General features: G+C 37.6%; 1 protein-coding gene across 1 annotated transcript; it reads left to right on the forward strand.

The window, feature by feature from the left end:
- The first annotated feature begins 1,931 nt into the window (after positions 1 to 1,931).
- On the forward strand, positions 1,932 to 26,396 carry LOC113272721. Its single transcript, XM_026522521.1, has 2 exons — positions 1,932 to 2,162; positions 25,713 to 26,396. The coding sequence occupies exons 1-2, from the start codon at positions 1,932 to 1,934 to the stop codon at positions 26,394 to 26,396; spliced, it is 915 nt and encodes a 304-aa protein (XP_026378306.1).
- Positions 26,397 to 26,768: the final 372 nt, after the last annotated feature.

Genomic DNA, 26,768 nt, shown 5'->3' on the forward strand with positions numbered 1-26,768 from the left:
CATGTATATATACATAACTGTACATTTATTTTCAGGTATTGAAATCGGCAACGGACATACTCCCAGCGTTGCCTTGTTGTCGTGTATCCACGAGCGTCCCAGGACCATATCATAATTCGGATACTCTTTGACTATGTAAAATTTAGCATGTGTCAGAGCATCACCCACTTTAACTTCAAGGTCAATGTACCCATAGGCGTATCTGAATTCTCCTTCTGAGTTCCTGATTACGGTTAGGCTGTGAACAGCTTCCTGTTTTGAAATCTTTGCTGCTCTTAGAGTCTTGACAGTGACGATGTTGAATTCGGAGGCTGCATCGATCAGTGTATTGCCGAACTCGACATCCTTCAAACGAGTGACGGTCAAGAGTCCCCAGTTCTCTCAGTCAGTTGTGTCTTCCAGGAAAGATTGAGGTTCCGAAATTGTTTCCCTTTCTGGATACAAACGCCTGCCTGACACAATACGGTTGAGGGCTGCAAATATATCTTGACGCTGCGCCTTGGAAAAATATAAGATTTCACATAAATGCTCCATCGTAGACTGTACGGTCTTGCGGACGGAGTCCCCGGAAATCATGCAGCTCCTAATAATAAGAGGATCTCTATGAACACCTTCGTTTCCTAATTGGAGTTCTCCCCCTTCTACCTTTTCTATGAAAATGCGCTTCAATTTGTTGTCGTCACTGGTTGGATGATTGTCGAACCTATGGTAGCGGCAATATTTGGGAATTGTCATTTCTTCCTCAGTCGGTGGACGTCTGAGAGGAGGTAGCTTGATTTCATCATCTTGAATCCATGCTTCCAAGAGTTCTATGATTTCATTCATTGGAAATGGGAAATTTGGGGCAGCATCTCCAGCTTCTTGCGTAGGGGCTTAGCGGCGGCTTTCTGGGATGGAGTAGTCTGTGATGGCGCTACGCGCTTGGACTGTGTTCTGCTGCTGGAGCCTTACTTTTTCCTCCTTCGCCCACCACGCTCACAGAAGTACCGGTGTTATATTGCTTGTTGATGAGACGCCTGCTCCCTCGACTCTCACGTGCGTCTTCGTTTCTGACGAGTCTAATCCTTTTCAACAATGCTGGCGCCGTTGTAGCCGAATGCTTAGCAGCTTCATGGAGCTCAGAAAATGTTTGAAAACGCAAATTCTCTAACAAAGCACGATATATGGGCACCATCCCATTAATGCACGATTCTACCAACTGGTGTTCGGTGACATTCGGATCGTGACAATCCAACGCTTGAATCCTGAATCTTTTAACAAAGTCATTTGGATGCTCGTTATTTCATTGAAACATTCTTCATAAGTCTAAAAAGGTGATCTGTTCATACATGGAGAAATACTTCTTGTAGAAGGCAGAGACCATCTCACACCAATTGGATATACTGTTTGGTGCGATGTTGTTGTACCAAGTGTACGCTATCCCAGTAAGCGACTTTGAAAACTCTTTCAAGCGGAGGACATGGTTATATTCATGTTCTCCCAAGGATTCCATAAATCAAGAGATATGTTCACGAGCGTTACCAGTACCATCATAGAGGGATAACTGAGGAGAGGTGTATCCTCTTGGAAGGGGGACCCGCTGCACGTCTTGAGGGTACGTAGGTTGGTGTTGGTGCCTGTCCATTGGATTTCCCTTGCCCCGGTTTTGGAGGAGTCGCTCCAGGTCCTCACGCGTAATGAAGTTGGATGGCTGGTTCCTTTCCCATGGGCGTTCAGGAGAAATACGAGCTTCTTCATCCACGTAGGTCCGCACTGCTGAAGTGCCTGCTCCGGGTGTGTTGAATGTGTTCCTTGTTGGCTCCAGGGGATGTCGTGACTCTTGCGGAAATTTCTCGGTTAATGTCTTGAGAAAAGTGAGTACCTCTTTCTGAGTTGTAACCTTGTCCGTTTGATACCTAGCAAGAACTTCTTGCCTTTCCATCAAATCCGCAATGGTAACAGGGGGTTGTCCTCCTCTTGTTCCTCTAGCCCCTCATCCTGACGGAGGAGTGGCAGTTTCTATGGTGACAAATGGAGGCGTTACACTTGAAGACATGCTGGGGTTTGTGGCTGCTCTGGCTCTAGTGATAGGAGGTGTCATGCCTACTGGATTATCTCCCGCTCCGCTGGTGTTGGTGGTAGAGGAGGCGGTTCCACTAGATGTATTGATCACATTCTGCACGGTAAATCCACTGACAAGGACATTGACGCCGAGAGTGTTGTCAGCGCTAGTTCCATCGAAATTGGTTGCTGATCCAGACCTAAGATCCACCATTTTGAAATCAGTAAATTGAATTGGGTATTGAAGAAATTGACTTCACAACCGAGAGATTAATCTCCCACTGTGGTCGCTAGTTGTTTATGGGTGAAAACTGTTTCTGCGGTTTTTGGTAAATTTGGGTGTGCGTGAATGAGAAACGAATTTAAACCCTAAACAAATGCACTGCACGGGAGTACTTTAGATTCGAAAGATCAATCTGTACAATTCTGGCCTAAACCAAGAAATGGTCGTTCCAGATTTGCTTCGGTCACAAAGCGAAGGAGATGGGGTTGATCTTAGGGAGGGAAGCGAAGAAGGTGTTGAGATTATGAAGGTGTTGGCTGTTTATGACTTGTATCAAAATGTTGAACTAGCCTGCACAATGTAAGCTATCAGTTCTGGGTGTTTTCTGGATACGTTGATAACAACAACTTGTTTTCTGTGTTGTTTGGAAATAGGTCGAAGAACCTATTTATACAAGTCATTTGAGCACAATTCTCATCTCGTAGGAAGTGGAGGAAGTTAAGTGATGGAGTAGTGGGGTCGTGTAGGGATGGTAATTGTCACACAATCACGCCTTTGCCCACTTCCCTCATCATTGTTAACCGTCTATCATTTCTTAACACGTTCTCGTAATGAGCGTGTTGCGCGCCGCACGCTTTAAACCGCCATACCAATACCCCAATAAGTATCCCCCAGTTTGTGACATGTTTGATGTCTCGAGTGAGTGGGTCAAGTCATGGGACCTGCCGCAAAAAATAGCATACAGTTCTATTAGGTTAAATAACTAAGTTATTTATGGAATTGATATTCATAAAATATCGTGTGTGCTCGATGCATGCAATGCATCGCTTTTAAGCAAGCAACTCAAAACAATCGATATGCACGAAGCATCGTTGTTTTAAAGCTTGATTGGATAAGTAGCGGATTGAGCGTCTTAAAATGGCAGCATGCCAGACTATCTTTGGATGATCGTTTAAGGGCCGTCTAAACAAGCCATCACCTGGTCGATCACTCCTTGTGAAAGAGAGGCGGCTGGTGGTTGTCATGCTGGTTTGCAGGTTTACTGGAAATAAATCTACATCGTCAAACTATGCATGTAAAGATGGACGGACAAGATAATTTACGGCTGTTGTGCATCTCCGTTGATGAAATTTAGGGTTTAGGGACCGTGCGTCGTCCCTACTCTGGAAAATCGAATCCCAGCACTGAGTGTCGATCCACACGGGCCGATCAGGAATGCATGGAGACGGGCTGCCAGCGTGCATGCCTACACCTCCTGGTTCACCAAAAATTGGATCTAGGCCACTCAATTCGACCGGCGAAGATGAGTGATCACGATTAATTTGCGACAGAAATATATTGTGGAAAAGAACGAATTAGGGTTCGAAGGCCATGTGAGCAACACCTTTCGGGCGTGCGTTTCGAGGCATCTGGCCATGGTTTGCACAGGCCGGACAGTCACATGTAAAGGTGGGCCAATGGTGGACATGTTAACACCTTTGGGACCACTTGAATCTATATCTACGTCATCCGTTTAGGCTGGTGAAGATGGATGGTCATGATAAATTTACAACAGAAATATGTTGTCGTAAACCCTAATTAGGGTTTTGAGACAGCCACGTCCACGCGAGTTTGACCAAGCGGTTTGGCATGTCGTTGGCTTCCCTTGGGGATCGATCACGTGGGGACAATATTGGGCTGACGGTGAACTTATGTGCACCTTCCTGATGGTCCAAAATACGATCTAAGCCATCCAAATAGGTTGGATAATTTGGATGGTCGTGATCGATTTAAGACGCTAGTGTACTTCCGCGACCCAAATTAGGGCTTTAGAAGCATCACACCTGCCATGATTTGGGCAAGCGCTTCAGTGATCTATGGCCCCGCCGTGAGCAAACCGATCGGGTGAGGGGAGAGTGGGACCGCCGGCGTGCATGCTAGAACTTCCCTGATCACTCATGGGATGATCTAATCCGTCCAACCAAGCTGGCTAAGTTGCACGGTTGCGATGATTTTAAGACTGTCTTGGACAGTCCATGCTCGATCGAGCTTCTCCCAAACAGCGGGACCACCCTACTTAGGATTGGCGTTTGACAGCGCTGGGAGACATATAGGTGATGTTCGGTCGGTTAGGGCATTAGTGGGCCCGCGGTGGTCACCACGACGATTGCCTATTCCTTCCAGGGTTTGGATAGGCTTGTTACATTGTGCGGCCAATTTGTGTGGCCGTGATCATTTCTGAGACTGATATGGACAGTCTATATTTCCCTTAAGGAAATTAAGCATGCTCGATAGAGTTAACCTTAATCAAAAGAGCGTTGATACGAGATTCTCTTTGTTGGAGAACGATGTAGCATGTGTATTGCATGCAGATCTCAATATTGGCACTTCGGGAGATTCATGCTACTCTGCTGAGAGTGAAACTTAGTCGTCATCTCATGTCAACAATGAGAGTTCGACTGAGAACGCAGCACGAAAAATACTAGACAAATTATACATTAATTGATAATGCTAACAAAATTCACAAAATATTTGGGATTGTTGTTGCACGCACCATTCTGGGTGAATTTCGTGTATATATTGAATTGCATCAAATAAAGCGAAGAAGTTTTCTGCACTCATCACTTTTTAAACGGCTTTTCCCTGCAGGGTGACAACGCATAAAATACTAGTTTTACAATTTTAGCCCTGAACTAAAATCCAACATCAACAAAGACTTCTTTTGGATTGAGAAGCTCTACGAGTACCGTTGGTGGGAAACTAGAATATTGCGGTTTATCTTGTGTTTTCGATTGATTTGATTGACTAAATGAAAAGGCGAGGGTCTAACAACACCACCCAATATTTCACTTAGCAATCTATATGGACAAACTCGAATATACTTTTAAGAGAATCAACAAGACTCGGTCAATTAAAAGTATATCAACGAGTTTATATCTCTCTCTTGTTTTGATTTACTCGAGCTAATAAAAATCAGCGAGTCAATAATCAAACACAAGGAATAACATGGATGGTACCAAAGACCAATATCCAAGGATCAATCAATGATAATCAACAACCAAAGGTTGGGTTACTCTAATTGATGATCTAACGCACAACCTGTATTATTTCAATTATAAAGATAAAACAATATAATGCGGAAATTGAAATAACACATACACCAGAAATTTTGTTAACGAGGAAACCGCAAATGCAGAAAAACCCCGAGACCTAGTCCAGATTTAATACACACTGTATTAAGCCTCTACAGACACTAGCTTACTCCAAGCTAACTTCGGACTGGACTGTAGTTGAACCCTAATCAGTCTCCCACTGATCCAAGGTACAGTTGTACTCCCTACGCCTCTGATCCCAGCAGGATACTGCGCACTTGATTCCCTTAGTTGATCTCACCCACAACTAAGAGTTGCTACGACCCAAAATCGCAGGCTTTGAAAATAAACAAATCTGTCTCACACAGACAAGTCTATCAAAGGATCAATCTGTCTCCCACAGATAAACCCTAAAGTTTTTGTTCCGTCTTTTGATAATAATCAAGGTGAACAAGAACCAATTGATAATCCGGTCTTATATTCCCGAAGAACAGCCTAGAGTTATCAATCACCTCATAACAATCTTAATCGTATGGTAGCGAAACAACAAACAATGAGACGAAGATGTTTGTGATTACTTTTTATATCTTGCCTATCGGAGAAATCAATCTCAAGCCAATCAATATGATTGTACTCGTACAATAGAAGATGCAATATCATATCACACAACTACGATAAAAGTAGTATCGGTCTGTCTTCACAATCCCAATGAAGTCTTTAAGTCATTAACCTGGTTTTAGAAGAAGAAAACCAAAGGTTAAAGGAAACATGGCTCTAGCACGCAAACTAGTATCACACGTAAGGTGTGGGGATTAGTTTTGCAGAGTTGTTGGATGTCCCCTTATATAGTCTTTCAAATCAGGGTTTGCCATTAAGTTACCTTGGTAATAAAGCAATCAATATTCACTGTTAGATGAAAACCTGATTTAGATTCAAGCTAATATTTCTCAACCGTTAGATCGAAACTTAGCTTGTTATACACAAATGAAAAACACGCTTCTAGGTCTGTTAACCGTACCCAAACCTGTACATTGTTAGTTCAACAATAGTCAACCAAAAGGTTAGCCATGTGAGCATTTCATATCAACCATGTTATTCTTCACTATAACTAGTTCAAATGACTTCAAGATGTATTAGTTAGAGAGTTGTTCAATTGCAAGGAAATATTATGTAACTACACAAGACACAATTGAAGTAAAGATGATTTGATTCATTTGAATCGCTTCATGAACTTTTATAGCCATGGTTTGCAAAATTGCATTCCTTAGTCTTTTTAAGTTTAAGTTCAGAAATCATCTTTAGATATATAACCTTCTTAAGTTCGCAGACTAGGTTCGCGGACTTAAGATACCGGGTAGAGTTTACAAACTCAGCAGAAATTCTCGGGATGAGAACTTCGCTGGTTCGTGGACTTAGCTTCACGCAAATAGTTTGTCAACTCCAGCAGAAATTCTCGGGTTTGAGAACTTCGGCAGTTCGCAGACTGAGTTCGCGGACTTGGCACTTGCCATTCTTCCGGTTCTCTTGATCAACAAAGTTCGCAAACTTTGGTTCAAGGAATAGGACTTATACATAAATGCGTTTCCACAACAATGCTTATGTTCATCATTGGTTATGTAATCTAAACTCTCATTACAATCATTGAAACATTCTTAGAGGAAGTTATATAGTTGTTACACCATTTCTCGTCAAAGCAATTTTCAAAGTGATTGAAACATAACATGACTTTTGTTGTAGTGTTGAAAGTGGTAGTAAAAGTTTGTTGCTCGGACTTGTAAAGATTCAAAAATAAAAATATATACAAAAAATATTAACACTGGTGCGAGAAACTGGGGCTTAGGATTCGGACAAATTCATTTCTTAAATGGTTCAGATATTAATTCTAGGAAATTATAATTCAAAACAAAATGAATATTAACTCTATTCTTTGCCAAAGTAGATTTTATAAAATATTACTTGTATTTCTTAAGCATGGCATATTAAAAATCCCTAGGACTAAGCATAAACCATCAAATGAAATCACAAATAATTAATTAAAATCTTAAATCAATTAAAATTGGTGCAAAAAGTAAATAAAATTACCACATGGATGAATTAAGGCTTCCTCCGTCGCCCCAGTGTTGGGGTTCAGCTCCTCATATTAATCATAATCTCAAAATACATGTATAAAGCTCAAAAGTTGATTAAAGGGAGTAAAACAATTGAACAGAAAAATTGCAACAGAAATAACTGTTGCAAAGGCGCTGTTCAACTGTTACAAGAAGAACGATACAAATGTTATGCTGTTGCAATACCCACACTACGACCCACTGCTCTGCGTCGTAAACACTGTTGGAGAAAGACTGTCTATGCAAGTCCGTTCTTCGTGTTCTTGGCCTTCATCAGTGGCAGCAGCAGCAGAAACTCAACTCGTGATTTCTTCTTCCTGCGCTCTCCTATCTTCTCCCCACTCTCGACCACCCTTCCCAATGACCGATACTTGTATTTATAGTGTTTTGGAGCAAGAAATACGACCATTGATTGCGTATATTTTCTCTTTAATTCGATTATTCTTTGCTGCCCAAAAATGAGAATATTTACCATTTATATAATTTCCACACGTTAACTCGCTCCCAAAACGCTCCAAATTAGTTTCTTCATGCCTCAGAAGCTTTCCCGTACCTCCACATCACTCCATGCACATCACAAACACACTTGAGCTCGTGTTCAGTGTGTGTTGCTCTGTTTTGAGTTTGGTGAATCGAACCGAGAATTCCAGCCTAAATTGATCGATTCTGAAACCCATACTGTGTTCCTTAAGCTATATCACATCTTCCTACCAAGTTTGAGCCATTGAATCGCACCACAACACCTTCATTTTGTCGATTGAAATTCTGCCAGTTGATGAACCAATTTTCCCGCCAATTTTATTTTTTCAAATCGTGAAGAAGGTGTCCCCTTAGCAAACAGTGGTGTCCCCTTAGTAATTAGGTTACCCCTTATCCAAAAGCGAGAGTCCGAATAACACTTGTCCTCCGGGTGCCCAAATCAACTTTTCGAGCCGAATTTTCCAAAAATGTTTATTTCCTAAAAATACATAAAAACACAATATTAGTACAAAAATAGAGTTCCAACAATACGGACATTGAGGACAAATTAGACACAAAAATGTGTCTATCAAATACCCCTAAACTTATTATTTGCTAGTCCTCGAGCAAAACTAAAAAATAAAACCGAGTTAATCTCGGGTGGGTTTAACAGAGGTGTACCCACAAAAACCATGACTTCTAATTGGTCACAAGTATCCAAAGAGCTATGAGGGCATACATATTCTCAACATATCTCCAAGTAACTAGAATGCCAGAGAAATTAAAGGTGTCAGCTCTAAAGCTGACTGAAGAAAAGGGGAGACACATCCGCACGACTGCTAGATAAAGAGATATCCGCTACACAGCTAGATAAACATTGTAAGATGCGTCCGCTGCTTTACAGCTAGATAAGATTAGGAGAGAGATAAAGATGAGAGGGACATCTGCTACACAGCTGGACTAATTACGTGTGATGAGTTAAACCAGTGCTAGAAAGATCTTGTGCCAGATTGAAAGCAGACTAACAAAGCAACCAAAATGCATCTTTCTTCGACTCTCTCACAGTGATCAGTAGAAATAACGTCTTCTTCGGTCTTCAACTGTTGATGATAAACTCTCGAACCTCATAGAACCTTGAAAATTAACTCTTCTCTTCGATTTCTTGCTTGACTTATAAATTTCTTCTTCCCTATGGCCTTATTGAACAAAAAGAACGTAATGATGTTTCTTTTTTTTTTTCACTTCATTTTTCATTTTTTTTTTTACAAGACAAAAATTTACATGGCCATGAGAGAAGGACTTTAGAACTTGGATCTTCACAACTTGTGATGTCTTGATATCATGAACTTCAACAACTTATATCATTTGCTCTTGTACTTCTTGTAACTAAGTCTTCAACTTTGATTTTTGAATTATTCTTTTCTATTGTTGCTTCTAAACCAACGTCTTCCACTTTTTCATAAACTTTAATGTCACTCCGCTTGTTGATGATGATAAGTTTCTACTGAGAGAGAGTCGTAATCCAGTAACTAAGACTACATTGTGAGGTTGCTCTGTCTTTCTGGCATTTCCTTCTGACCTACTTGCCTTTCCATCATGGATGGTTAGGTCCATCACGGTTACCCTCTAAAAGGAACAAGTTCTCTCCTGAATTTCAAGGATCTCAATGTCTTTTTCTCTAATGTCTCAATAGGTTGTTATCTCTAGCATTCCAATTTCTATCTTTTCGGTGAGAAACAGTATGTAAACTTAGCTAACCGGGTACTATGTGACGCTAGAAGTTTTAAAGATGCGACTAAAATGTTTCTCCCATACCCCCAAACTTAAATCTAACATTGTCCTCAATGTTCTAAAGATGAAACTAAAAGCATGAACAAGGAGAAACTGTTACCATTTGAAGCAAAAAGAGTTAAGGAAGGATATTATCGTGTTGCATGAGATTGGGTTACCTCCCAAGAAGTGCTAAGTTTAAAGTCTTCAGCCAGACGTAGGAAAAGTTTAGTCAACTCGAACCGTATAACAGTAGCCGGAATAACTGTGGGTCTTTAAAACCAAAAAGTGCTGACAAAAGGAAACTGCAGTGAACCAACGAAATGAACAACACTAGCATTCCCTTACCTAGTTTCCTGATAACTATTGCTAATTGTGGTTCAGGTTCAGGTTCTATGAAAGGGTCTAAATAGAATATTTTCATTGGCTGCGTTTCTTCATAGGTTGGATCCAAATTATTAGGTCCTAGAGTCTGGAAAAACTCAAATATGATCTTAGAAGCACAAAGTAATAACCTAAATAATTGCGGATCCTCTAAGTCAATCAGATATGACTTACATAATTGACCACAGTGAGAATAGTGGTCATTCTTAAGCAAATGTGTCGATTCTAATTTCCTAAGGCATTTAGGTTTAGTCTCACAACTTAATATTCGAAACATTTGGAATATAAACGTTCCCACAGTTGGAAGAAAACTATTTGGTGGGAAAACAAAGTCAATCTGGGGATCATAGCCTGGGAAAACCACATCAACCAGAGGATGGGTTTCTAACGAATGAACTTCTACATGGACATCATTAGGCTCGGGAAAACGAGTATGAAGGTAATCTTGTAAAATGGTCGAGGCACAGATATCAAGTCCTAAGTGTGGGGACTTTCTGAGAGTTAAAGGTAAGGCACTAGGGAAGTGATAATCACCCCCAAACATAGAGTTTTCAGTGTCTCTAGATAGACCTCTAATTATTTCTTGAATTTCCGTATCTTCAGAGTCCTTAATATATTCAAGAGATTCTTCTAAGTTATTATCATGTAGTGCATCTTTACTCATCTCTACGGGTCTATCTTCTTCTTCCAAGACTATTGTTTCTAAGTCGCTAGACTCTAAAACAGTATTTTCGAAATGAACCCGTTCCTCTAAACCACTATCGGCTTCGTAATTAAAAGGAAAAACTAAATTGTCTAAAACGGTGGTATCCCTAATCAAATCCTCGTCCTTTTGAATAGGTGAATAATCATAAAAATTATTTGGATTTGAACTAGAAATATTATAATCACTATACAGCTCAACTGGATTACTAAACTCCTGATCACTATGCCTACATATTTCAGATTCTTCATTACTGCTATCCTCATCATCATAGTACGAAGATGATTGAACCTTATCTAAATAAGTAGTGTCTTTTATTCTAACCTCGTCCTCTAAATTAGGCAAATATTCACTATTTACATCAAGGGTAAAATTGGAAACACTATTTTGGAAATTTAGATCTTTTAGAGAAGTTCTATTCTGGGTCTCTAACAAAAGCTTTTGGGCTGACTCACATGAATTCCTGACGTAATCTAGGAAATCAGGTAAAGAAAGTTCACTCATTGCATTATTTTCGTCCATAACTAAGTTATTCATTTCGGCGAACTTACGTGCTATCTCAGCTAACTTACGTGTCGACTCAAGTAAAGAGGAATTAGCAGAATTTTTCTCGTATGACTGATGGTTGTGAGGATAGTGATTGGCTCACCATGGTATGAACCATAACCTTGAAAAGTTTGGCGTTCCCAACCACTATTCCCACCATGGTAATAAAACTGATGATGTCCATATTCAAATTCAGGTCGATATTCATTGTATTGGCTTCTATTATACCAGCTCGACATTCTTAATTGCAAGGTAATTCTACACAATCACAAACAAGGCCGACTCGACTCCACCAAAACAAACCTAAAGATTTCTAGCAAACAAAAAGCATGATGGCTCCACTTAGATTGTTTCTAGACCAGCTTCTATCTTTCGAAAGGGAATTCGTTGCAATTTGAGCAAACCCCTCTGGAATCAATCCGAGTCAAAGTAAGTTGAATTGAGGCGAGGGAAGCTCGGTGGAGATTTGATACCCAAGGCCTCACCGCTATCACAAGGTGGCGCAGTCACGCATTCAACTCACAGAAACCATCATGAACTTTGGAGTGTGATTAAAGAGCAACCAATATTTTTCGAACGAGTTTCCTATTAAGCTCGTTACCCTATCAGTCTCGTTCTATTCCAAATTTTAAGCTTGGGTTCGCGTTAGGTTTCGTTTCCTAAGGCGGGCAAGAAGGGAGCGGTGATGAAATCCAAACCCTTATCTTGTATTGGACAAGCCTTGACCTTTATTAGGAATTTAAAAACAGTCCAAATTCGTCCTCAAACAATTAGCACCTTAAGGCAGACAGTAACTCGCTTACAGGAGATTCGCGAGTGTTTCGATGGACTTACCTCCCGTACCAGACGGGGGATGAACCGTTGAAGTCGACTCGGGCCACGACTCCTATGTCGTGTACGAACCCGAGGGGCCGAGACGATATAGTAATCGTCGTCCTTCCCTGCACACAGTTTATATAATTTTTTTTTTTTTAATAATACCCTTCCGTAGGGTTAAAAAAAGTCCAATTGTTTAAAGTCCAAAGTCCAAAATAAATAAATAAAAATTGCAGTTTTCCTCACACACTCTAAAAAAAAATTAAAAATTAAAAATTAAATCCTAAAATTGTCCTTTATTTCTTCTCTTTTCGCTTTAATATTTTTCCTCTCCAAGTCCTTAGTGCTCCACTTCGAACCTGTAAATCAAAGAAAAAAAAGACAAAGTAAAAAGGAACAAATAATAAAAAAAAATAAACCTAAAAAAAAATAAAAAAAAATCTATATACAAGTCCGCGTCGGCGGCGCCATTTTGTTATAGTTTTGAAAGTGGTAGTAAAAGTTCGTTGCTCGGACTTGTAAAGATTTAAAAATAAAAATATATACAAAAAATATTAACACTGGTGCGAGAAACTGGGGCTTAGGATTCGGCCAAATTCATTTCTTAAATGGTTCAGATATTAATTCTAGGAAATTACAATTCAAAACAAAATGAATATTAACTCTATTCTTTACCAAAGTAGATTTTATAAAATATTACTTGTATTTCTTAAGCATGGCATATTAAAAATCCCTAGGACTAAGCATAAACCATCAAATGAAATCACAAATAATTAATTAAAATCTTAATTCAATTAAAATTGGTGCAAAAAGTAAATAAAAAATTAAATAAAATTACCACATGGATGAATTAAGGCTTCCTCCGTCGCCCCAGTGTTGGGGTTTAGCTCCTCATATTAATCATAATCTCAAAATACATGTATAAAGCTCAAAAGTTGATTAAAGGGAGTAAAACAATTGAACAGAAAAATTGCAACAGAAATAACTGTTGCAAAGGCGTTGTTCAACTGTTACAAGAAGAACGATACAAATGTTATGTTGTTGCAATACCCAAACTACGACCCACTGCTCTGCGTCGTAAACACTGTTGGAGAAAGATTGTCTATGCAAGTCCGTTCTTCGTGTTCTTGGCCTTCATCAGTGGCAGCAGCAGCAGAAACTCAACTCGTGATTTCTGCTTCCTGCGCTCTCCTATCTTCTCCCCACTCTCGACCACCCTTCCCAATGACCGATACTTGTATTTATAGTGTTTTGGAGCAAGAAATCCGACCATTGATTGCGTATATTTTCTCTTTAATTCGATTATTCTTTGCTGCCCAAAAATGAGAATATTTACCATTTATATAATTTCCACACGTTAACTCGCTCCCAAAACGCTCCAAATTAGTTTCTTCATGCCTCAGAAGCTTTCCCGCACCTCCACATCACTCCATGCACAGCACAAACACACTTGAGCTCGTGTTCAGTGTGTGTTGCTCTGTTTTGAGTTTGGTGAATCGAACCGAGAATTCCAGCCTAAATTGATCGATTCTGAAACCCATACTGTGTTCCTTAAGCTATATCACATCTTCCTACCAAGTTTGAGCCATTGAATCGCACCACAACACCTTCATTTTGTCGATTGAAATTCTGCCAGTTGATGAACCAATTTTCCCGCCAATTTTATTTTTTCAAATCGTGAAGAAGGTGTCCCCTTAGCAAACAGTGGTGTCCCCTTAGTAATTAGGTTACCACTTATCCAAAAGCGAGAGTCCGAATAACACTTGTCCTCCGGGTGCCAAAATCAACTTTTCGAACCGAATTTTCCAAAAATGTTTATTTCCTAAAAATACATAAAAACACAATATTAGTACAAAAATAGAGTTCCAACAATACGGACATTGAGGACAAATTAGACACAAAAATGTGTCTATCAACTTTCATCACTGGGTAAAGATAAACTTGGTCGAAGCGAGAATATTACCAACACATATTTCGAGATATATAGGCGAGGTATACTCGACTCAAAATACCAAATGTGAATAATCTAAGTCTATATATAGCATACGACTTTTTGTCTCAAAGAGTAGGAGATAGAATATATAGTGACAAAAATTATCAATACATATGAAATACAAAAAAGATAATGAAACTTTAGTAGCTCCTATTTCATATGTCTAATCTTCAACATTCCTCGAAATCTTCATCAATTCCAAGTACTCCAATGATCTCAAAGGTTGTAAGTTTAGCATCACCGTTGTTGAGTATTTGTAGCTATAACAATGAGAAAACATAATTCTCGATCATTGTTATACAATGTCATAGTATTATTACACAGTGTCAAAGTAGAATTGTATCACAACTTCAACAACAATACTATGGTGATATGTATCACTCCCACTTAGTCAATACTCCATCTCACATGAAAACCACTCCCCTTTACACAATGATCCGAAAACCATATGTATTTGTAGTGTGAACTATATATTAATTCTCCCTCTTTTTGTCAATAAAATTTGCGAACATACAAGAACGGGATCATAATGAAATTTCCGTAAGAGACATTTGATGACTAAAAGAAAAAATACATACCAACTAATTTAGATGCAATCATAAAGCCGAAACTAAATGCATTCATAAAGGAATTTAAAGATACAAGATAACCCCTCTAAAATTCCACAGCCGCACACCCCTCAAGATATGACCATTAAGCACAAGTTTAAAAGAACTCTCCCCCATTTGATGTCATTCCCGAAAGAACAACAACGAGCGACCTTAATTTCAAAAGAAAAGAAGGATTTTTATTGGATACCAAAAACCATGGGAATGATTTTCTATATCCAAGAAACTCAATCAAATTAATCACAAGTAAACCCATGATTAATTTAATCGGAATACACAACCAAATTAAACACAAAAGGTGATCAATTTAATTGATTATGCTCAACATAAGTAAACTTACGGAGCTACGACTAAGTTAACCATAGAAAATGATTAGCCTAATCGTTCATATACTCAACACAAGAAAAACTTATGGAGTAATAATTAAATAACCAAACAAGATGATTAATTTAGTTCAAAATGATCAACATATTGTACCTTGCGGAACACCAACAAAGCTAATCATAGAATAATCAACTTATTTGTTAAGTGCTCAACATATGATACATTACGGAGCCTCACAGTAATACATAAGATATGGATCAATAAAGATCAATACTGTGGAATACTCAAGGATTCATTCTATCTTCAATCATTATTTGCATAACGACAATTAATAGACATAATCCTTGCACACAAAAGATTTTAACCTATCTTCCATCAAAGATTGAAAATATAGGCTTAACTTTTGTGTTTGTCAAAAGTCCATTCATTCTTTAACCAATACATGAATATCGATCACAAACGACTTTACTTTTGACAAAATATGGGACACACAAAGTTCACGGACGTAAACACCAAATCCCATAATAAATGCAATATAACAAATCATAAAGACTAAATACTGCAAAACATCATCCTCCAAAAAGTTTTAGAATTTTAAACCAAAAAACCTAAAAACAAGAAGATGAAAAATAAATAGCTATGTGTAGTCACAATCATCGTTATTCAAGCACTAGTTATTCTTCCAGCTAATCCAAAAAGAAGACATACTAGGCAACAAAAATAAAAACAAGCTAAAGAGAAAAAAGACTCCAGCACCATGCCCGAACACGAACTAATCATATGGACGGTTCAAGATTCTCACGAGTCATAGGGTCTTTGACCTTGTGATCAATAACATCCATTGCATCATCGGAGAGATGATTCTCTTTGCGAAGATCATTGATTTTATGTTTTATGAGACCAAGGTCAGAGAAAACCTTTTCCAACTCAGTTTTCAACTTATCAAGATTTTTTCAGAGTAACAATGAGCTCTTGTTTTGCTTCCCCAAAATACTTAAGAAAGTCATGAACAACTTCAGCATAAATCGTATCATCCTTTTCAGCATCCTCATGAGCATAGGAAAAATAACATGAAGCATTAGGATGATCTTCATCTACAAGAGTTCTCTTCTTCTTGGATTCAACAACAACACCTATGTCAAGGAATCCTCTTGCAAAACCACCATAGCAAGATCAAGAAGATGACATTCTTGACAATCCCAGAAACCAACCTAAAGTATGCGTACGTGACTTTTGCAACTCAATAAGTATAAAAGGGTTTCATGGGGAAGGGATTTAGGGTTTAAACAGTTGTCTCGTGCTGGACATGGATACACGTTCGAGTGCAACATTACCCAGAAAAGTAAGGCCCACAAACAACACTTTGGATACAACTGAGACTAAAACTTAATTAAGGAAGCAAGTCAGAGTAGTAGTAGCTAGGACCATAAAAAAAACTTCCTAACAAATAGAATCATTATTTTAGAGCAAAACCATTACTTTAAGTAAAACAGGTCTGCAATCAAAAGTTTAGCTATGGACAATAAGAAAATAGCTCAACTTAATAGACGCAAATACCAAAAGTATACCTAATTATTAACACATCTTACCCAAAAGGATTTTTGTGAGTAAGCTCTTTAACCCTTGTGATTAATTAGCACAAGTATGAGCAACACGTTCATTAAGAGATTTGTGTTTATGGTTTAGTCTCTTTTTCCTCCTGGATCTAGAGAGGGATCCCTTTTGATGTCAGAGATTATCATAAAACTTACTGTCATCAAAATACGAGACATAGTTTGAGCTCTTACCAGAAGAATTTTGATTTGAGGAGGAAGACAACCTGTTGACAACTTCTTTGTACCCTTCAATTATCTTCTTTAGATTATCTCTCATTTCATCAATTTTCCTTCTTTCTCCTGGACTTTCTTTCTCATCGGGGACAACGTTATTTCTAGAGATCATGACATGATCTTCCTTTAGACGATGTTTATTAAGACATCTGTTCTGCACTTGAGCGTTTGAGGAACTCATTGAACTGAATTTTCTGGTAGCATACACAGGGTAGGTATGAAACCAATTGTTTTAGACATACGAATGTCAGTTGCATCTTTGAGGATTAAGTCTAAGGTGTGTTGAAGTTGAACCAGGGAGTTTCTATTCAACTTGGAGTTTCCTTTTCGTTTTACAGAACTCTTTGTCTCACAGACAAGACATACTTTCTGATCATCAGAATGATTAGATAGTACAGTCTTAATATCATCGTTAGAAGATTTCTTCCCTTCATTTGATGTGAAACATCCTTGAGTAATGGTGACTTTACGCACATTTGTTTTACTAGAAGGGGCTTCCGTTGTTACTTCTGAGTATGAACCAAATTTAGTTGTGTCATAAGTACTTGGCATATTAGATTTCTTTGAGCATCCTTGAATAGAGAGCTTACTCAAGCGATGTTCAATTTCCAAGGCATCTCTTTTGAGGCTAGCTTCAAGAGTTGTACACGAAGAGTGATCTTCAGCATTACCTTTGGATTTGCAATCTTTTATTACACCAAGCAGAACATTGACATGGTGCTTTAACCGATTAAATATATCATCTTGGATTCTAACAAGATTTAGAATCAATTCACTCTCTTCAGCTGACTCCCGTTCATTAATAGAGAAGCTCTCTTTTGAAGGGTAATCGGGATCACACATGTCAGTGCTTGTATGTCTCGTCAGTACTGAAGGTTCATAGATATTCGAGATTGTAGAACCTTTCTTTTTAATAGAGATAGATAAGATATAACTTTATTTTTGGTGACGCATTTATCAGAGATAGTACTCTTGTCCATAGAGTCAGATCGCTACGAACACAGACTTGTGAGGTCTTAACGTGTTTTCCTGCTCTGATACCAATTGAAAAAGCGGGGGTCTAACAACAACACCCAATATTTCGCTTAGCAATCTGTATGGACAAACTCGAATATACTTTTAAGAGAATCAACAAGACTCAATCAATTAAAAGTATATCAACAAGTTTATATCTCTCTCTTATTTTAATTTACTCGAGCTAATAGAAATCAACGAGTCAATAATCAAACACAAGGAATAACTTGGATGGTACCAATGACCAATATCCAAGGATCAATCAATAACAATCAACAACCAAAGGTTGGATTACTCTAATTGATGATCTGATGCACAACATGTATTATTTCAATTATAAAGATAAAACAATATAATACGGAAATTGAAATAACACAGACACCAGAAATTTTGTTAACGAGGAAACCGCAAATGCAGAAAAACCCCGGGACCTAGTCCAGATTGAAAACACACTGTATTAAGCCGCTACAAACACTAGCCTACTCCAAGCTAACTTCGGACTGGACTGTAGTTGAACCCCAATCAGTCTCCCACTGATCCAAGGTACAGTTGTACTCCCTACGCCTATGATCCCAGCAGGTAACTGCGCACTTGATTCCCGTAGCTGATCTCACCCACAACTAAGAGTTGCTACGACCCAAAATCGCAGGCTTTGACAATAAACAAATCTGTCTCACACAGACAAGTCTATCAAAGTATCACTCTGTCTCCCACAAATAAACCTTAAAGTTTTTGTTCCGTCTTTTAATAATAATCAAGGTGAACAGGAACCAATTGATAATCCGGTCTTATATTCCCGAAGAACAACCTAGAGTTATCAATCACCTCACAACAATCTTAATCGTATGGTAGCGAAACAAGATGTTGTGGAATCACAAACAATGAGACGAAGATGTTTGTGATTACTTTTTATATCTTGCCTATCGGAGAAATCAATCTCAAGCCAATCAATATGATTGTACTCATACGATAGAAGATGCAAGATCAGATCACACAATTATGATAAAAGTAGTATCGGTCTGGCTTCACAATACCAATGAAGTCTTTAAGTCGTTAACCTGGTTTTAGAAGAAGAAAACCAAAGGTTAAAGGAGACACGACTCTAGCACGCAAACTAGTATCACATGTAAGGTGTGGGGATTAGTTTTGCAGAGTTGCTAGATGTCCCCTTATATAGTCTTTCAAATCAGGGTTTGCCATTAAGTTACTTTGGTAACAAAGCAATCAATATTCACCGTTAGATGAAAACCTGATTTAGATTCAAGCTAATATTTCTCAACCGTTAGATCGAAAACTTAGCTTGTTATACACAAATGAAATGCACACTTATGGGTTTGTTAATCATACCCAAACGTGTACATTGTTGGTTCAACAATAGTAAACCAAAAGGTTAGCCATGTGAGAATTTCATATCAACCATGTTCTTCTTCACCATAACTAGTTCAAATGACTTCAATATGAACTAGTTATAGAGTTGTTCAATTGCAAGGAAATCTTATGTAACTACACAAGACATGATTAAAGCAAAGATGATTTGATTCACTTGAATCGGTTCATGAACTTTTATATCCACGGTTTGCAAACTTGCATTCCTTAGTCTTATTAAGTTTAAGTTCAGAAATCATCTTTAGATATATATAACCTTCTTAAGTTCGCAGACTAGGTTCGCGGACTTAAGATACCGGGTAGAGTTTACAAACTCCAGCAGAAATTCTCGGGATGAGAACTTTGCCGGTTCACGGACTGAGTTCGCGGACTTAGCTTCACGCAAATAGTTTGTAAACTCCAGTAGAAATTCTCGGGTTTGAGAACTTCGCAGTTCGCGGACTTGGCACTTGCCATTCTTCCGGTTCTCTTGATCAACAAAGTTCGCAAACTTTGGTTCAAGGAATATGACTTATACATAAATGTGTTTCCACAACAATGCTTATGTCCATTATTGGTTATGTAATCTAAACTCTCATTTCAATCATTGAAACATTCTTAGAGGACGTTATACAGTTGTTACACCATTTCTCGTCAAAGCAATTTTCAAAGTGATTGAAGCATATCATGAATTTCGTCACTAGGTAAAGATAAACTTGGTCGAAGCGAAAAGCTTACCAACACATATTTCGAGATATAGATAGGCGAGGTATACTCGGCTCGAAATACCAAATGTGTATAATCTAAATCTATATATAGCATACGAATTTTTGTCTCAAAGAGTAGGAGATAGAATAGATAGACTTTTGAGTGATAGATAAGTTCAAGTCTCCACATACCTTTTTGTCGAGAAGTTCCACCGGTTCCTTGAGTAGATATTCGTCTTGTATGATGAATCGCCATTGAGTCCTTGAGCTCAACTACACTTACTACCCTAGTCCGAGACTTTGCTATAGTAGACTAGAAATCAATACTTATAATTTTGATCACTAACATAGGCAAACATGCTTGAGATAGCAATGCATGCGAGTTCGACCGAGCAACTAACACTAACGGTGGTTGAACTTTGATTGCACCTAGTTTGTTTATTCTTGAGAATATTCTCTTCTGATAAATGATTCACTCAAACTAGTTAAGGTTTCGACAGGGATCTTAGTTGTTAGTGCTAAAGACGATCTTGTGATCATCCATTGTTAAAAGACTATGTTCTGTGTGTGATTGATCACAAGAGATTCAAGTAGTTGCGTGCAGGTGTTTATTGAAGATCTAAGAATATTTGAAGACAAAGAAGAGATAGAAGATTTCTATCTTGGTTGTATAAATCTTTGGTGTGCACAATACTTGTTTTGTTAAAAAAAAGGATCTCATTATAATCGGTTTATCCTTGTGGTAGATTGGATAGAATAATTGAGTAGATCTGCATCAATATGGTTCCTTGAGATTAAAGGTATTGATCGCAAAATCTTATGATTACTTGGTGTAATTGAACATAAGATAGATCTAAGAACCTGACGAAGGAGTTTATGTTAAGATAGACAGAAGAGCCTTTGTCCGACTCATAACACTTGGTTAAAGAGAGTTGATACCAAACAAATTTGTTGTTCCTTTACTGTTTGGAATACGAACCAAAGGAATTGGTCCAAGTACGTGACTTATTTACAAGTTGGAGGCGTGGGAAAACATACGGAACTAGGTTAACAATAGGTTTAGTTGTTTGGTCTCAACTATACGAAGTTGGTTTATTTTGTATAGCGGCTTAATCCTGAGAAGATTCAATTCTGGACAAGGTCCCAGGGTTCTCTGCATTTGCGGTTTTCCTCGTTAACAAAATTTTGCTGTGTCATTTACTTTATATTTCCGAATTATAATTATTTTATTATAATTAAAGTAAATTACGCAAACGTTAATTCTTATTTACTTGATAAGGAATCCTATTGTGTTTGGTTAAGTTCGAACCTTTGTATCAAGTAAACATACTTCGTTGTTGTATTGTCTCGATCTCGTATCCATAGATGATCACACGAAGTGTGAACCGATTAGTTGTATTGTATCGACTCAGTACATAGACAATCACTTTCGGAGAAAGGACTTATAGGAAGGAAAAGTTTTAGCTTGAGGTATATTTGGGTACCCTCGCCTTTTCATATGCATGTGGTGGTCACTTCGGTTCTAAACATACCGCTTTCAAAGAACTTGAAAGTGGATTTCATTATCTTACCCTATTTGAGGATGCATATTTTTTTTTCAAATCTTGTGATAGATGTCAAATAACTGGCAATCTAGGTGCTCGAAATCAAATGCCACTAAATCCTATTCTCACTGTAGGGATTTTTGATATGTGGGGTATAGATTTTATGGGTCCTTTTGTCAATTCTTAAGGAAAATTTTATATACTTCTTGCTGTGGATTATGTTTCGAAATGGGTGGAAGCTAAAGCCACCTCTACTAATGATTCTCAAGTTATTTGTGAGTTTGTGAAGGAATATATTTTCTCTAGACATGGTACACCAAGAGTGGTTATCAGTGACGGAGGTTCACATTTTCAGAAATCCTTCCATGATCTACTTAAGAAGTACAAAATAACACACAAGGTTGGTACACCGTATCACCCACATACTAGTGGGCAAGCCAAAATCTCAAACCGTGAGATTAAATCCATTCTTGAGAAAAGCGTAAACACTACACGGATAGATTGGAGTTATAGGCTTAACGATGCGCGTTGGGCTTATAGAACGGCGTACAAAACACTGATTGGTATGTCACCATATCGGTTGGTTTATGGCAAAGCTTGTCATCTTCCGGTTGAGCTTGCACACAAGGCATATTGGGTGATAAATATGTGCAACATGGATTATGACAATGCGGGGAAATAAAGGAAGCTAAAACTCAATGAGCTAGAGGAGATACGTAATGATGCTTACGAGAGTTCTCGTATATACAAGGAAAATACGACGCTTATCCATGACAAAATGATTTCTCGAAAGAATTTTTTGTGGGAAAATAGTTCTTTTATTTAATTCTCGTCTTAGACTATTTCCTGGGGAAGCTAAGGTCCAGATGGATTGGACTGTTTGTTGTTACTAATGATTTCTCTTATGGTGCAGTTGAAATTTCTAGTCTTAGAGATGGAACAACTTTAAAGGTGAATGGACATAGATTGAAGCCATATATGAAAGCATTTCTTATGTGAACATGGAAGAGATTGAGCTTCATGATTTACTTCATATGGATAAGTAGTTTGGAGAATGTTAAGTCGGGCTGAGGACATTAAGCTAAGCGCTACTTGGGAGGCAACCCATCTTTTTTGTATCTCTATCCATTTTGTTTTTAGTTTTCTTAATTTTTCATGTCATACCTTGCATTCCCATCTTACACTATACAAAAACCCGTGTCTATAATGAATTTTGACGAAACTATTTTCGTCAGAAAAAAATTCTGACTGCGCCAAAATAGCTCTCGAGACATCATACGGAGTCCGATTTGAGTGGTTGACCCAAAATTTAAATAGGACAGACTCACCTTTCTTTTACATAAAGAAAATCTGAATTCGGAGTCTGTTAAGTTGGAGCGATTGGCCTGGACATTTGAGTTTCGGTATTTTCCCAGAACTTTTTCAGATTGCATGTCAGTCAGTCCGGAGGACATAAAAGTCAGAAAATTTATCGAAACATTATTCCCTTTTGACACCTTATATAAAAGACATAGGTGAACAACTTTCGTTTAGGATGATTTTCCTAATTCCCTACCCATTGGTACAGTTTTTGAGTTTTTCAGGCCTATTATGTCAGAAATCAGAATTTTCGATTTTGAACATTGAGGGCAATGTTGAGTTTAAGTGTGGGGGAGCATTTAGTGTTATACTTTATGCATATATAAATATATAAAAAAATATAAGAAAAAAAGTAATGCTCTTTGATTTCTTGCATACTTGAGACTCCACCTTTTGGAGTTAATTATGAGTCATTTAGGATGACACTCTAAACCTTTTCAGGTTGAAATAGTTCTTACGGCTATAGATTGAGTTCCACCTTATCGTTATAAAATCCTTAAATATATATATTCATATGAATGCGAAACTCAGCTATGGTAGTCGTTTGAAAGAGTCATCCTCGCAATTAATCATTACTGAATCACTTTCTTTTTATTTTTGCAGTTTTATGTTTCTCTAAATTGATTTGGTGGGATCTTGATACTACCATGGATGTTGTATCAAGGTAATTATTAGTTGAGTATATAAGAGCCCCATAGACAATTTTCTTAAACTCAAAAAGAGTGAGCCGATAAAAAAAACAAAAAAAACATATATATAAGGCTCCTCTTCATTTATCGACACTTGGATACCAATACCTGTGAAACATTGTCCCTGTCTCCGCCGCCTAAACAAGCGTGGAGCGCAGGATCCAAGGCAACTATCACGTACTTGCTGAAAAGGAACATGCTCTTAGAATATATAATCATGTGGTCGATGGAAATAAAAACCATCATCATTATATAACAAGTCAAAATGAATATTCATGAGGTTCTTGACACTTGGGTGGCAGTATGCGTGAAACGTTGTCCCTGTCTTCGTCTCCTAAACAAGCGTGAAACGCGGGATCCAAGGCAACTATCGCACACTTATTGAAAAGGAAACATGCGCTTAGAGTATCTAATCATGTGGTCAAGTTAAATGGGTGCTGCTCTAAACTATTGTGGTATAAATAAGAATCCTTTGACGACATTCATACAAGTATTGTGGGTAACATCTTTCGCTTTAGTCAACATTTGCACATCTCATTTTTCTATTTCCATTCTCTTATCTATCCATGTGTAATCAGTATACGAGTGTTGTGGAAAATGTTGCAACAAGTACGATGACTATCTTAGTAGAGTTCTGCAATCAGATTGAATGTCACGTGTAAGTAATTTCTTATGTGTGGTGATTGGAATGTATGTGGGATGTTTGCAGCTAAAAAACATATGCAAGCTAATTATTTGGATTTCTACTTTGTGTCTATCCTTAGTGGTTCTTCCAAGTAGAGAGATTGGAGTAGGTTTTATGGGTGGACCTCTTGTAAACCCTTACGAGACTGTAACTCGTCCACTAGGGACACCTAGGGTTTAAAGGCATGTTATACATGCTAAGTGTAATCGTTTTCTTGACGACATGGAGTTGTTGTATCTAGGATTAGTTTTATTTAGTTTGCTCGAGGACTAGCAAAAGCTAAGTGTGGGGGGATTTGATAACTGCATAATTCATATGATTTTAGTGTCCATTCTATACTTGTTTAAGCTATTATTCTTGCATATTTTCGTATTATTACTCTTGTTTTCTCTTATTTGTCTCTATTAGGTGAATCATCCAAAAATGAGCTACAAAGTTCTGAAAAAAGATAAGAAGAGAAATATTCCAAGTATCCAAGTTCTAAAGTCCAAGAGAAGTTGAAGAAGTGCGACGAAAATTAGCAAAATGCTCAAAATCAAGAGAAGTGCCAAAAACCTAAATTAACTCATTCAAATTAAGTATTTATCATCACCATCTTGAACAGAATTGAAATATAAAAATAATACAAAAGGAATGAGGTCATTCCGAGTTCGAACGAAGAAGTTGTGGCCAAAACGAGTTTTTTATCGAATACTGAAGAAGGTAAAGTATGCATACGGGTATGCATACTTGAAGTCCGAAAATTTCTGCTGGATTTTGCAGTATGCGTACGGGTACGCATACTTAAAGTCCTTGAATACCTTATTTTTAGGTTATGAGGGCCTAAGGGCATGTTTGGAGTCGCTATTTCGTGTTTACGGGTCGGGTTCTTGAACCGAACTCAATACGTGATGACCAAGCAATGTAAACCTATAAAAAGATGTTATGTTATGTAAAATGCTATGATATCATTAGGTCACGAAATTGTAAGTCTTGGAGGGAAAAAACATCGAAATCTAGGGTTTCGGAGCAATTCTCAATCGTAACGTTATCTCTTAACTTTTCTCATATGTATATCATGGATGTTTCTACATCCATGAGTAGCTAAATACATATTGATTGAGGATGAATTTTAAGTTTTAAACAAGATTTGAGTTATTATATTAATCTAGTTTGAAGTTCTTCATATGATTATCGTTTTTTTATACTATGATGAATATTTATGACTGATTGATAGATTGTTTAGGTGGCCAACTAAATTGATTTTTTAATTCAGTCTATTGCTAGTATTGAGTTAGGAGATAAGTAATCGTCGAATAAATATAGATACACGCGAGTAAGTGGAAAATCGGACTGAGTTGAAGCTCTGAAAATCGGCGAGCAACTCGGCGAAAATTTCTTCGTCTCAGATCTTGTTTTCTGTGCAGTTTCAGGTAATTAATCTTTTAGATTGTTCTTGGTTGTTTTTCTATGATGATTGCGTGTATTAATTGAAGTTTTGGTGTCCTAGAAACACTTCGGTTAATCAAAATAAATCTGAAATGGAAAATTTAAGAAATGAAAACAATTTTCAGAAAATTCCTTCGATTGAATTACCAGATGATTTGTTTGAAAAAAGTTTAGATCCATGGAAGTTCTCTCTTATAAGAAGGCTTGATTTACAGAAGATTAAGTTTGTAGATGTTGCTATTATTCTAAGAAGTCAATGGAAGTTACAGGGTGATTGTCGTTTAATTCCTTTGGGCAGGGGCTTTTTCACTATTAAGCTTGATAATGAACAGGATAAACAGCTGATTAAATCACAGAGGTGGGAAGTTTTGAATCAAATATTACAAGTTAGAAATTGGATTTACAATTTTCGTCCAGCAAGTCAAAGGACATCCAAAGCAATGGTGTGGGTTCGTTTTCCTGGATTGGGTTTGGAATTTTGGAATGAAAGCATTTTGTTTAAAATATGCAGAGAATTTGGCACACCAATTAAGATTGATAATGCTACATCAAGATGTGAAGTAGGTTATTATGCTAATGTTTTGGTAGAAGTTGATTTTGCACAACATATTCCTAATAAGGTGTGGATTGGAACTAAATGTGGTTTTTTTTTTCAAGATGTTCTTATTCCTGATTGTCCTAAATACTGCTCCAACTGTAAAATTGTTGGTCATCTAAATACTGAATCTTGAAGGGAGAAGTATAACAAGGTAACTGACCAGCAAGAACATTCAATGACTCAAACAAAATCTTTGGGAGAGAAGAGAATTACAAAGGAATCTAATGTTCCTTTTGATATTTGTGATTGTTCTTCTAAAGAAGATTCTATAGTAGATACTATTCAGCACAATGTTTTACCAAGTACTTCAAGTGTAGAAGTTATATTACAGCAAAGCAAATTCAGTCCTTTGTGGAATGTTGACAGTGCAGAAGTTCCTGCTGAAATAATAAAAGAAGTTGCAGTTCCTAATGTTGTGTCAACACATAATATAGTGTCAACTCCAAAAGCAGCATCATCACCAAATGTAATTTCATCACCAAAAACAGTTAATGAAGTGGAAGTA

Source organism: Papaver somniferum, chromosome 4, assembly GCF_003573695.1.
Source record: "Papaver somniferum cultivar HN1 chromosome 4, ASM357369v1, whole genome shotgun sequence".
NCBI classification, from domain to species: domain Eukaryota; kingdom Viridiplantae; phylum Streptophyta; class Magnoliopsida; order Ranunculales; family Papaveraceae; genus Papaver; species Papaver somniferum.

What these genes read in the sequence shown, in the direction of transcription:
- LOC113272721 (XM_026522521.1), top strand. Translation starts at nt 1,932, where the DNA reads ATGGTAACAGGGGGTTGTCCTCCTCTTGTTCCTCTAGCCCCTCATCCT. An exon ending in TATTGATCACATTCTGCACG is followed by an intron (nt 2,163 to 25,712) that starts GTAAATCCACTG and finishes TATTAATTGAAG; the next exon opens with TTTTGGTGTCCTAGAAACAC.